Below are 13,946 nucleotides of genomic sequence, written 5' to 3'. Positions count from 1 at the left end.
TGAGGATTAATAATCATTTCGTTCTATGGCGAGCTGACGCTCCAATACGACACACGAAGAAGACGCAATGACGGCGGGTAAGAGTGAGAGCAGTTAAGAAAGTGCTTCTGCTCAAATTTATAGTTTTTACACAAACAACCAATCATATTCACCGGTCAGCGGTGAAAGGATGAGGTCACACGGGGGCGGCGTGGACCTTGAAGTTTGTGAAAGAAGCGATGTGGGAGTTCTTACCACAGGTGCATCCAGGATGCCGCCAGTATTTGTAAGCTAGTTTGCATTTAGCAGTGATTGGTGGACGACTGTCAGCTGACCTGGAACCTGCAAAGCCAGGATTGTCTTATCCTGACATCATCATCATCAGGAGCAGCGGCCTGCACTACCAAGTATCCAGCTACCCTCCACTCTGTAACCGCGAAATGCTGCCCTTCTCGCCGGGGGTAAGTCGCCATGGTAACCCATGATGTGAACAGGTTAGACCTGAGGTCTGTTTCCCTGATGAGCAGCATCGATTATAACAGCTTTACTGGCAGCACACAGGTTTGCAGCAGTGCTGTTGTTCTATGCGCACGAACATCTGCTGCACAGACTGAGCCCAGGGGTCCGTTCTTCGTACCTCGCTTATCCAAGATCAAATCATCGCGCCAACTTTGAGCTCGCTATTCCGGTTCTCCGAACACACCTGTTGTTGACGATTAGTACAGCTGGATGAAGTAATGTGAGATCACTGGGTGGCTTAAAAGGGGCTACGCATCGATAGTAGAAACATTGATCGGCAACCCTTTGATTGGTCGGCGAAAATGTCGAAGGAGCGCGCTCAGTATTTTTCGGCAGCAGAGCAAGAACTCAGAGTTTAATTAAAACGCAAGGGAACACTGCAAAGGCTGCAAAAGCAAGGAGAGAGGGCTGGCAGAAAGTTGCTGACAAACTCGTAAGTAATTTATTATATTATATTATATTATATTATATTATATCATATTATATTACATTATATTATATTACATTATATCATATTATATTATATTATATTATATCATATTACATTATATCCTCTTTCACATTAGAGCCACAACAGGACCCACTAGAACATGGGAACAAGTAAAAGTGAAATATAAGAATGGTAATATTTATCACTTATATTGCTTTTAGTCTCTTGAAAAGAGACCCTGAAATAATCTGTTTGCTTGTTTATAACAGCAACCAAGAAAAGGGCAGAGCAAAAAAAGACAGGTGGTGGTCCTGCACCCCCTCGTCACACCCCGGCAGAGGAGCTGGCCCTAGGGTTGAATGCTCTCCTTATCAATCTTGCACCTTCCACAATGGGTTGCTCGCGTACAAACGGACAGGACATGGCTGCGACAGACTTCCCAAATCCACCTTCGCTTTTATAGCCGTGGTCTCTCATCTTGATTACACGAAGTAATTTACTATTACTACTCTAAAATATGAATTACATCTGAAATAATCAAATACATGAAATGGAATGATTAATAGTACATTTCCCTTTTTTTAGGAAATGACCTGTATGTATCTGTATGAAATCAATAAAAGAATCAATCACTGCATTATCTTTAGTTACATTGATAATATTTATTTATGGAAAAACAGTGGAAAAATATCGCTGTTGCTTTCGTATAAATGAAGCGGACGTACCTGAGTGGCCGCGATCTAATCCTGTTTACATAAAGTAAGCCTGCTCCCAAGCAGGTTTACGCTTACAGATCTGTTGCTATGACAGCAAGTCCCGGATGAGCTTCGGAGAACCGAACGATCCAAGATCACGTGAAATCGTCAACAATCAAATCCAGCTAACTTACTTAGCGAGGTACGAAGAACGGACCCCAGGTTTGACTCCAGCAGTGAGTCTGCAGCTCGAGTGTTTCCTCACACTCGTCTCCAGCAGCTCAGACTGAACCTGCACCGTCATCTCTTTCACACTCCTGCACACACCTGAATACCTGTTCAGTCACTGTGAGATATGAGAGTGAGCACAAATGGAATTATGTAGTAAACAAAGACGTTGAAATAACTCGGGTCAGGTGGCTGTGGAGCCTGGTGCACTCCATCACTCTCCTTGGTCAAACAGCCTTGGCTCAGCCTGGAGGTGAGTTTGGGCTCATTGTCCTGGTGAAAAACAAATGATGGGATGGCATGTCGCTGCAGGATGCCCTGCCCTCATCACACCTCCTCCTCCGTGCTTCACAGTGGGAACATGCATGTAGAGACCATCACATGCAGTGGGTGGAACCAAAGATCTCAGATGTGGACTCATCAGCCTGATGCCAGATGCCAGCCAGATGGTCTGATGTCCACTCCTCGTGTGTTTTGGTCCAAACAAATCTGTTCTTGTTGCTTTTCCTTAGTTGTGATTTTTCAGCGGCTCTTTGACCGGAAAGGCCTGATTCACACAGTCTGCTCTGAACATGCAGAGATGTGTCTGCTGCTGGAGCTCTGTGTGGCATCTATCTGGGCTCTGATCTCAGCTGCTGTTAACTTGTGATTCCTGAGGCTGGTGACTCGGATGAACGTATCCTCAGCAGCAGAGGGACTCTGGGTCTTCCTGTCCTGGGGCGTCCTCATGTGAGTTTCATCGTCGTCTTGATGGTTTCTGTGGGACACATTCAAAGTTTTAGCAGTTTTCCAGACTGACTGACCGTCAGTTCTTAAAGTAATGCTGGACTGATGTTTCTCTGTACTTAGCTGATTGGTTCTAATATTTATTCTAACAGTTGTCAAACAGGCTGTCAGCTGTGCACCAACCTGACTGCTGCACAACACAACTGATGGTCCCAGCTCCACCAGTGAACCCTGACAGGCTCACCTGTGAGGTGAAACCATTTCAGGTTACATCAGGAAGCTCACTGAGAGCAGGCCAAAGGTTTGCAGCGCTGTCAACAAAGTGAAGGGTGGAAGCTAAAATACAGAGGATGCAAAAGTATTGGCCCCCTTGAACTTTCCCACATTTTGTCACGTTACAACCACAAACATGAATCAGTTTTATTGGAGTTCCAGGTGAAAGACCAACACAAAGTGGTGAACATGTGAGAAGTGGAACGAAAATCAAACATGATTCCAAACATTTGTTACAAATAAATAACTGCAAAGTGGGGTGTGTGTAATTATTCAGTCCCTCTGGTCTGAGTGCAGTCAGTTGCACATAGACGTTGCCTGATGAGTGCTAATGACTAAACAGAGAGCACCTGTGTGTGATCTAATGTCAGTACAGATACAGCTGCTCTGTGACGGCCTCAGAGGTTGTCTAAGAGAATATTGGGAGCAACAACACCATGAAGTCCAAAGAACACACCAGACAGGTCAGGGATAAAGTTATTGAGAAATTTAAAGCAGGCTTAGGCTACACAAAGATTTCCCAAGCCTTGAACATCCCACGGAGCTCTGTTCAAGCCATCATTCAGAAATGGAAGGAGTATGGCACAACTGTAAACCTACCAAGACAAGGCCGTCCACCTAAACTCACAGGCTGAACAAGGAGAGCGCTGATCAGAAATGCAGCCAAGAGGCCCATGGTGACTCTGGACGAGCTGCAGAGATCTACAGCTCAGGTGGGGAATCTGTCCATAGGACAACTATTAGTCGTGCACAGCACAAAGTTGGCCTTTATGGAAGAGTGACAAGAAGAAAGCCATTGTTAACAGAAAACCATAAGAAGTCCCGTTTGCAGTTTGCCACAAGCCATGTGGGGGACACAGCAAACATGTGGGGGACACAGCAAACATGTGGGGGACACAGCAAACATGTGGGGGACACAGCAAACATGTGGGGCACGCAGCAAACATGTGAAGAAGCTGCTCTGGTCAGATGAGACCAACATGCAAAACGCTCTGTGTGGAAAACTAACACTGCACATCACTCTGAACACACCATCCCCACTGTCAGATATGGTGGTGGCAGCATCATGCTCTGGGGGGGCTTCTCTTCAGCAGGGACAGGGAAGCTGGTCAGAGTTGATGGGAAGATGGATGGAGCCAAATACAGGGCAATCTTGGAAGAAAACCTCTTGGAGTCTGCAAAAGACTTGAGACTGGGGCGGAGGTTCACCTTCCAGCAGGACAACGACCCTAAACATAAAGCCAGGGCAACAATTGGACGGTTTAAAACAAAACATATCCATGTGTTAGAACGGCCCAGTCAAAGTCCAGATCTAAATCCAATCGAGAATCTGTGGCAAGATCTGAAAACTGTTCACAAACGCTGTCCATCTAATCTGACTGAGCTGGAGCTGTTTCAAAGAAGAATGGGCAAAGATTTCAGTCTGTAGATGTGCAAAGCTGGTAGAGACAGACCCTAAAAGACTGGCAGCTGCAACTGCAGCAAAAGCTGGTCCTACAAAGTATTGATTCAGGGGGCTGAATAATTACACACACCCCACTGTTCAGTTATTTATTTGTAAAAAGTGTGTGTGTGTGTGTGCTCACGTGATAGAGCGGCTGTGTGTATTTGTAGCGTCGCTACCAAACCAGCATTTCATCTCCGAGGAAGTTTTCCCAGAGAGAAGTAAAGCAAGTGTGTAAGTTCATCTCTGAATGTCTGTAAAGCGTTCCCACGTTAAGCTTAACAACCGATATATGGAGCGACTGCCTCTTCTTGCTGCTACTTCAATCGTGAAACTGATCAATGATCAGCTGATCGGCTTTTCTGTTAGAATTTATTTAATATTATTTCTACACCAGGATCTTTTTCTACAGCTGACGTAACTGTGCAGGGGCGGATCTAGCAAAGTTTAGCCAGGGGGGCCGATAGGGCATGAACAGGGAAAAGGGGGCACAGAGACATACTTTTCTTTCTTATTCTCATTTAAAATGTCGAGCTTTTAATAAATAATTATCTGAATCTTACACCCAAAGTTTTAATCTGATGTAAACTGTATAGAAGTCCATTACTGTATATAGTAACTGTTAATTCTAATATACCCTACTAAGCTGTAGTACTTTTTCCTTTGGGAACCATCTGTGCAGTCTGCAGTTCTGTTGAAGAAAGATGTTGAATCTATTTAATTATTCTTGAAAAATAATTTATTTCTGTGCATTTTTTTTCCACACTGCATCAAATTAAAGTTGATTATGTCAATTAAGCATCATGAGGTGGGGGGTGGTTCCCTATTTTTTTTTGCTGGGAGTTTGCAACCCTGTTAGTTAGGTTGCTTAATATTTCTGCTAAGTACTCTTTAAAATACGAGAATAGGGAGAATAGAGCAGGTTTAAGTTTATTAGATTGATCAGTATTGCTGAACTATGAAATATTTTGGGTGCAGTGTAATTTTTACATACAGATATAACAGAAAAGCTTTAGTGTTGTTTATTTAAACTTGAGTATGAACTTATACAAAATGCAGCAAGATATTAAAAAAAAACAGTTTTATTGATTAAAAAACACTATATTGGATTCATATCGGTATCGGCAGATATCCAAATTTATGGTATCGATATCGGACATATTAAAGTGGTATCGTGCCATCTCTAGTGTGTTTACAGTTGTACAATGAGATACAGAGCATCCCCAACTCAGTGCAAACGTGTGTGTGTGGGGGAAGGTGCACAGTTCTGCAGCACTATATTTATATGAACAGTATTACCAGAAAAAACGGGGGGAAGGAAACAAATGCACAAATATACAATCCGGTGTAAGAAGCAAATATGTAAATAAATAGTGTTTTGTATATATAGTTATATATATGTTATTCCTTGTTTTCAGAAGTCCGTCTGTTCCGGGTAGATCGATCACTGAGACACTTTCTTATTCATGTATTGATCAGTTTGTCATCATTTGATCAGGTTTACATTTTATTCTGTGTCGGCCTCCGAGTACGCTGATAAAGAACCCGGAAGTTTGTTATTTTTTTCTGCTGTGACGTAAAATCCTCGTCGCCCGCTGCTGACGTCATCGGCGTAGCGACACGTGCTTCTTTCTCTCGTTAGCAGTTAGCTTAGCAGCGCGTTGAAGCGCGGACTGGTGAATCCGGACTTCTGCGACATTCAGTAGGATTAAAAGCTCCGAGGAACATGGCTGCTACCGGGGCTCAGGGTAGGAAGAGGATCCTGAAGGAGGAAGATATGACCAAGGTGGAGTTTGAGACCAGCGAGGAGGTGGACGTCACCCCTACCTTCGACACCATGGGCCTCCGGGAGGACCTTCTCCGCGGGATCTACGCCTACGGTAGGCCGGGGTTCGGCGCGGCCTCCGGGGGGAAAGCTAGCTCAGCTAGTCATCTGTAAAGCTAACATCGGCGCAGTGTGTTTGAGTAGGCGAATCAAAGATATTTCACTGTCCTCGGTTCGACCCCGGGGGCATCGTATCCGGAGGGGTGCCGTTAGACTGACTATCCGGCTTTTAGTTTTTTCCAGAAGCTCTCCAATTAGCATTAGCCCGACCTGCTAACGTGTCTGCGCACTTTCAGTGGCGGAGAAACAGATGTTCTGATAGACCTGACTTTAGACCGGACTCTGGGGCTGCTGAGCCGGTGTGTGACCCGGCTTGGTCCAGTGGCTCAGTGTGATGTAGGAAACAAAAACTTTGAAATGTGTACAAACAAAGAAGCATTCATCTGTTGATCATGTTCAATCAAATTATTTGATCCGAACAACCTTCAGAGCCTCATCAAACAGCTCGAGATCAGCTCTGAATTCTCCCCATTTGTCAATAAAATATTTTCCATTAAACTGTTAATTAAATTCCACTTTAGCACTGAGTGAGCTGATAACCGGCCTGCAGGCATTACAAATTCTCTGCCTATCACAGAAAACATCCACTTTAAATCTCAGTGTAATAAAATCATTAGTTGGGTAAAACTCATATAAAATGTTAAAACTGAGCTCTTATTTTAGGAAGGATTGGATATGAAATGTATATTTTTCTGATATTTGATCGAGTTAAAAGTCTTTAAGGATGTGCTTCCTTTTAACCTGATTAGAAAAAAATGCTGTCAGAAAGATAATTAAAATACTTTTTAGGTTTTTCTGTCACTAAATTCAGTATTTTCAAAGTGGTGGTGGTGTGGTAGAGCCGCGATCTTCTCTAACCGTAGATGTTAGAGGGACTAGCATTGCTGTTATCAGCTGATTATAACCTCAGTGAAGTTTAAACAACAGCATCACCAGCACCGCTTTCATGAAGCGATGTTTTTACTGGTCTAAATGGTTTATGAACCCAGTAGAGAAGAACCTGTTGATGGGGAACCTATTCTATCCAAAGTCACCTGAATCACCATGGTTTTAATAATGTGGTGTGACGTGTGTGAGGCCAGTGCTGGGCAAACCGGCTGTGTTCATGTTCTTCTGCAGGTTTAGGAGTTGCAGTAATTAGTCCTGGTTACATACTTGCTGTGAGCTCGAAGCTTCTTAGAGACCGTCTGATTTATTTAAGAGCATCTATGAAATAACCGTCTCATTCTTCAATAAAATGTTTGTTTTACATCCGCACTTAGAGCACAACTAAATCAAACATATTGACAGTCATTAGTTTCTTTTTGTGAAAACAAACGTTAAAGCCTCCGAACAGAACGAGCAGAGACACTGAGCGGGCCTGAGTGTGGCCGATGTTGGTCAGAGTGAAGGTTGCAGCAGCCTGTCTGCACCTTGAAGTATCGTCACGGTGTCTGTGAGCTTAAAGCAGACTCTGAGCAGAGGAAGAGGAAGTCAACGTCACTGTTGGAACATTTCTACACAAATAAATGTGGCGTTTACTCTTTACCCGCTTGAACATCACCGCCATCGCCTCCCAATGAATCCTGGGATGGGGTGGGGTACAAAGGATACATCTGGCCCAGGGCTGTGCGACATGCTATCGGTTGTTTCATGGTGACGCAAAATCCACTGATTATGGATGCGGGGACAGAGAATCCCAGCACGACCAGTTTAGACGAGGCAGAACCAGGTAGCTACAAACAGACGGACCAGTCCACACAAGTCCAGACCTTATTCCTAAACGAGGGCCGCCTCTGTTGCCAACACGGTTTGGTTATGAAACATCTGACACGGAAAACTGCACAATGTAAGTTCTGGCACAAACCGGCGCCCACCTCAGACTGAAACAGCACAGAGCTCTTCTCAGGTGACAGAGAGAAGCAACAAAGAGCTGTCAGCTGCTCCAAACCAACCTCAGACGTTTCCCCGCAGCACGCCGTGTAGAAAGACTCACAAAGAAAATGGCGGCCGTTACAACTTCTATCTAAAAATAGATGGTTTCATGCATCAGTCAGAACACTCCGCTGAAAACGCCGCACACAGGTCGAGTTACAGAAAAAGCACATTTAGTGACTGATAAGGTTATCGGGAGATAACCGGGTCGCACGGCACAGATCTGTGGAAAAAAGGAGGAAGCTTTAATTGGGGCCGCCGTCGCCTTCCCGGGGCTGCTGCGTGCGTCAGGTTACTGGAGGAGAGGCTGCTGGTGACATTCTATAGAGCCACCATAGAGAGCATCCTAACGTACGGCATAACAACGTGGTATGCAGGGTGCTCAGTTGCAGACAGGAAAGGACTGCAGAGGGTCAGCAACACAGCCCAGAAGATCACTGGCTGCTCTCTGCCCAGCCTGGAGGCCATTGCGAACTCCCGATACCTCAGCAGAGCTGGCAATATCATTAAGGACTACTCTCACCCCAGTAACCAACTGTTTGAACTATTACCGTCAGGCCGACGGTACAGGTCACATAAAACCAGGACAAACAGATTCAGGGATAGCTTCTTTCCCAGAGCTATCACCGTAGTAAATAAGCACAAAACAATTAAACCTGCTTAACTATACTTGCCATTGTCACTATATTATGCTGCTTATTCATACTATCATTATATTATGCTGCTATCCTGTATATATTGTACTTATTATTGTCTGAGTACTTCGGTTGTTTTATTGTACTTTTTATATTTTACATTTATATTTATTTTGCATTTTGCACCAAGGGAGTGGCACTCCAATTTCGTTGTACTTTGTACAATGACAATAAAGGCTATTCTATTCTATTCTAATGACCCTGATGTCACTGAGTGGCGTCGTCTCGCTGCTTTCAGGAACCCTGGAGGATTTCAGAATCAGGATTTCAGAAACCTGTCGCCGGTTAAAATCAAGTTGTTTGAAGGACAGATGTTTTGTGCGCTTTGCTTGTTGTAAATAAAGTTTTCTGTTCGTGTTGCAGGATTTGAGAAGCCGTCAGCGATCCAGCAGCGAGCCATCAAGCAGATCATCAAAGGCCGTGATGTCATCGCTCAGTAAGCGTTTCCCTCCTCTCTCCTCGTCCTTCCCTCCTTCCCTCCTTTCCTCTTCCCTCGCTGTTCTTGTTGCCGTGCAGCTCTCGAGCCTCCAGATGTTCTAACAGCTGCTGTCTGCAGGTCTCAGTCTGGAACGGGAAAGACCGCCACCTTCTGCGTGTCTGTGCTGCAGTGTCTCGACATCCAGGTGAGTCTGTTGCAGCCTCGGTGGGCGTGGCCTTCTCAAGCAGATGGGTTAAACTGTTATTGTGACACTGTGATGCGTTTCCTGTCTGCAGGTGAGGGAGACGCAGGCTCTGATCCTCGCTCCGACTCGAGAGCTCGCTGGACAGATTCAGAAGGTATGCCCGCCCCTCGCCACAGCTGGCTGATCACCTGTGATCGTATGTGCTGTTTTCTGATTGGCTGTTTGCACGTGTGCGCAGGTGCTGCTCGCTCTGGGAGACTACATGAACGTGCAGTGTCACGCCTGCATCGGGGGCACCAACGTGGGTGAGGACATACGCAAGCTTGACTACGGCCAGCACGTCGTGGCGGGCACGCCAGGACGCGTGTTCGGTGAGTTTGAGTAGGGCATGTGACCCGCACCTGCTGTCATCGTCGCGTCCGATCGCTTGAGGTGGGAGACGCTCCCACATCATAATTTGATGAAACGAGATCCAGTCAGACGAAACCTGTTTCCAGGTCATGATCTCGGCGCTCAGGATGGCGAGAAGCCCGTTAACAACGCCACCTTGAAACAGGAAGTGAAAACATTTATCTGCTGGTGGCCTGGCGGTGTGAAAGAGGCGTGATGTCGTTCACTCGTCTGCCTTCAGGCTCGCGTGAACTCGTTCGACCTCCGTCTTAATCCACAGGCTTTAACAGGAAGCAGCTGGACGCACGTCCGTGAGGTCGATGTTGGAGGCTCACAGCCCACTGCTGTTCTGTGGGGCTGAGGTCAGGACTTCCACACCAGGAAGGGGCTTTTCCAAACTGTTCCCACAGGCTGGGACCGGGAAATTGTCCAACGTGTCTCTGTACGCTGACACATTTCACTGGAACAAACCCACCAGACTGTCAGTTCACCTGTCAGCGCTGGACGCAGCCGCGGCTCTGCTCCACAGTCACACACAAAACGTGAACAGTGTGAAAGACTATGAGCTCAAATTGTGGTCATAAATATTTTGTGCTTGTAAATCAGTTTTGTATGAGTAAAAAGAATTTGTGTGTGAAAGTCTGCACTCAAGTTTCAAGTTACAAGAATTTTGACCTGATTTTTCTTCCTGTCAGCTGATTGGCCAATGTCATGTCAATCACAAATTTAACTATCCAATCAGAGAACAGATGGATTTGGCTGTCGGAGGGGTGCTAATACAGTTTGAAGCTGGAGGATCTCTGTGTAAATATCTGATAGCAGCGAGGTCCTCTAACTTTCAGCAGCTGTTGAAAGGATGAAGTTGTTTTGCTATATCAGTGGTTAGAAACACCATTATTACTTTAGGATTAGTTTAACACAAAGTCAGGGCTGACCCGGGACCATCGCTGTGAGTCACAGTGCGCAGCATGAAGGTCCTTTCACATCGGACGCAGCATGTGCTGCTAATGCTAACTGCTAACTAAAAGCCAAGGATGCAGAGTTTGTTGCTGGCTGCTGAGCTCTGTGGGCAGCAGCTCTACCTGCACTAGATGCTCCTGTCGTTTCTGTCTCTGACTTTATGTGTGTTGTTTTCAAATGTTCTTCAAATGTTTAATAAAAACATGAATCGCTAACTCATAACCAGAAAGATTTGTAGCTTTCCCCAATAGTGAAGACTGTCATTTCCAAAACACTGAAGGAAAACGCTGGGCTGGCATGTAAAAGGACATTTATTCCCTCAGGACCTGAAGCTCCATAAAGCATCCCTCCAACAGCCTAACTCTGATTGGATAGTTAAATTTGTGATTGACATGACATTGACCAATCAGCTGACAGGAAGAAAAATAGGGTCAAAATTTGTAATTGTAACTTGAAACTTGAGTGAAGAGTTTCACACGTATTTTTTGACTAAGTCCACACAAATTCTTTTTACTCATACAAAACTGATTTACAAGTTCAAAATATTTATGAGCACAATTTGACAATTTGAGCCCATGAACGACAGCTGCTGGAAACAGGATGTGAAACACGTTCGCTTCAGTTACGTAAAAGGTTGTTTGTGCTCTGAGGTCTCGAGCTGGAGAGGAGAACGGAGTCGGTTGCTCCGGGTGTTCCCTGCACGCACAATCTCACACGCACAGACGATGTTACGTTGAAGTAAGGCTGTTCGATATGTCTCGGATGACAAAATAAAAACATTTATCGTTTCATATTGTGCTATCGTTTGTTCCATGGTGTCACAAAATAAACTTTGCGGCAACATTTGTTCATGGTTTTGATGGTCACTGTAAATTTTTTAGATTCTGTAGACGGGAAAGGCAGCGTTGGCTCTGATGCCGCGTCGAAGAGTTTTCTTTCTCTGCGTCCATCTTTGTTTTACCGACTTTATCCCAGGTGCTGACACGCTAGCGACAAATGGCGCCATCTGCTGGCCTGAAAAGGCAACTGCTTTTATTATTAGACTAAACATCACAACATTACGCTGTGTGGAGTTTTATTAATCACCCTGTGTGTCTGGAGGAAATGTCTGGACACCATGTGTTGTTCAGCTTCTGGCTCCTGATTGGCCAGCCCCTGACTGCAATAGCCAATAGGAGCTCACCTTTGTTTGTTTACTTCAGACATGATTCGGCGCCGCAGCCTGAGAACGAGAGCCATCAAGATGCTGGTGCTGGACGAGGCAGACGAGATGCTCAACAAAGGTGAGCGCGAGTCACCTGGAGCAGGAACGCACCCTCTGTGATGTCATACCGTAACCACCAGACTGAAACACCTGTCCAGCATCTAACTTCCTGTCGGCTTTCTGTGTCCAGGTTTTAAGGAGCAGATCTACGACGTGTACCGCTACCTGCCCCCCGCCACGCAGGTGGTCCTGATCAGCGCCACGCTGCCGCACGAGATCCTGGAGATGACCAACAAGTTCATGACCGACCCGATCCGCATCCTCGTCAAACGGTCAGTTGATCGGGTTCCTGGCAGAAACGTGGAGCTGAGATTATTCAGAGTGAAACTTGATCCCACCTTACTCTCACCACGTCTCTCTCTCTGTATGTTGATGTCTCTCGGCCGCAGTGATGAGCTGACCTTGGAGGGGATAAAGCAGTTCTTTGTTGCCGTGGAGAGGGAGGAGTGGAAGTTCGACACGCTGTGCGACCTTTACGACACGCTGACCATCACGCAGGCCGTCATCTTCTGCAACACCAAGAGGAAGGTCTGTGCACGTCCTCCTGTGTGAGCAGGTGCATCATCAGAGCATCATGGGAAACGTAGTGTGTTTGTTTCAGGTGGACTGGCTGACAGAGAAGATGAGGGAGGCCAACTTCACGGTGTCATCGATGCACGGAGACATGCCGCAGAAGGAGAGGGAGTCCATCATGAAGGAGTTCAGATCAGGAGCCAGGTGAGCGGACCAGGTCCAGGACCAGGACCAGATTCTGATCCAGAGACTGACCTTCTGGGTTTTTGTGTTTCAGTCGTGTGCTGATCTCCACCGATGTCTGGGCTCGAGGCCTGGATGTTCCTCAGGTTTCACTCATCATCAACTATGACCTGCCCAACAACAGAGAGCTCTACATCCACAGGTATCCCTCCACACAAACTAGTCCCCACGTGTCCTTCCGCACCAGTCAGGGAGGAGACTTGAGCAGAGTGCTTTGGGGGAGGGGCTTAGACAGGTTTGGGTCCGGTGGTCCTTTGAGGAGAGCAGGAGTGTTTATTCGTGACTAATGCTATGACCTCTGACCTCCTTCAGGATTGGCCGGTCGGGGCGTTATGGGCGTAAGGGTGTGGCCATCAACTTTGTGAAGAATGACGACATCCGCATCCTGCGAGACATCGAGCAGTATTACTCCACCCAGATCGACGAGATGCCCATGAACGGTACGAGGCAGCCAATCAGGGGCCTGCTGATGTCACTGTTCACATGTTGTTGTTGTCGGTCTGATTCTGTTCACTGATTGGTTCACTGTTTTTCTCTCTGCAGTTGCTGATTTGATCTAACCTGGATGACATCACACCAGAGCCCCGCCCCTTCAATTCATTTTTTTCTTCCTGTTTGTTTTTTAATAGTTTTAGAATTTTTTTTTTTAATGTTGAGGTTAAAATGACTGTAAGACGGCAGGTTTGTTTTTGTAAATAAAGTTTTGGTTCCAGATGTTAAGGTGGCGTGTCGTTACTATGAGCTCATCTGCAGCGACCAGTCAAAACTCCTAAAAGTAGTCACAGACTATGTCAGGCTGGCTCCACCCCTCGAGGTAACCTCAGGTTTGTCTTTGGAGGTGAACCAGACGAGCGCTCCTTCAGCAGTGCGGAGCAACGCCCACACAGGATCGATGCTGCTGAACACACCTGTGTTATTACCACTCCCACCACAGCCTGTGTACATGTGGGGAAACCTGAGTGTATTTGCTGTGAGCAGCAACCACAGATAAAAACTGCAGTGTTTGGGTGTTCTCTTTCTGACCTTATGCTTTAGTAACGTGTCTGATCACTTGTACAGTGGACAGGTGTTACCTGACTGTCACAGTAGTGGTCCCCAACCACGGCCACGGACTGGTATGTGAGTCGTTTGGCACTGGGACGCAAGAGTTGAGGCCTGGGTGTGA

General features: G+C 46.1%; 1 protein-coding gene across 1 annotated transcript; it reads left to right on the top strand.

Moving 5' to 3' along the window:
- The first annotated feature begins 5,902 nt into the window (after positions 1–5,902).
- Positions 5,903–13,501, top strand: eif4a3 (eukaryotic translation initiation factor 4A3). The gene is made up of 12 exons (XM_085161574.1): positions 5,903–6,174; positions 9,152–9,224; positions 9,345–9,411; positions 9,503–9,565; positions 9,650–9,782; positions 11,964–12,044; positions 12,156–12,297; positions 12,415–12,553; positions 12,627–12,742; positions 12,816–12,923; positions 13,094–13,221; positions 13,325–13,501. The coding sequence occupies exons 1-12, from the start codon at positions 6,021–6,023 to the stop codon at positions 13,339–13,341; spliced, it is 1,221 nt and encodes a 406-aa protein (XP_085017700.1). The 5' UTR covers positions 5,903–6,020; the 3' UTR covers positions 13,342–13,501.
- Positions 13,502–13,946: the final 445 nt, after the last annotated feature.

Source organism: Neolamprologus multifasciatus, chromosome 6, assembly GCF_963576455.1.
Source record: "Neolamprologus multifasciatus chromosome 6, fNeoMul1.2, whole genome shotgun sequence".
NCBI lineage: Eukaryota > Metazoa > Chordata > Actinopteri > Cichliformes > Cichlidae > Neolamprologus > Neolamprologus multifasciatus.
This window is presented reverse-complemented; position numbering and strand designations above follow the sequence as displayed.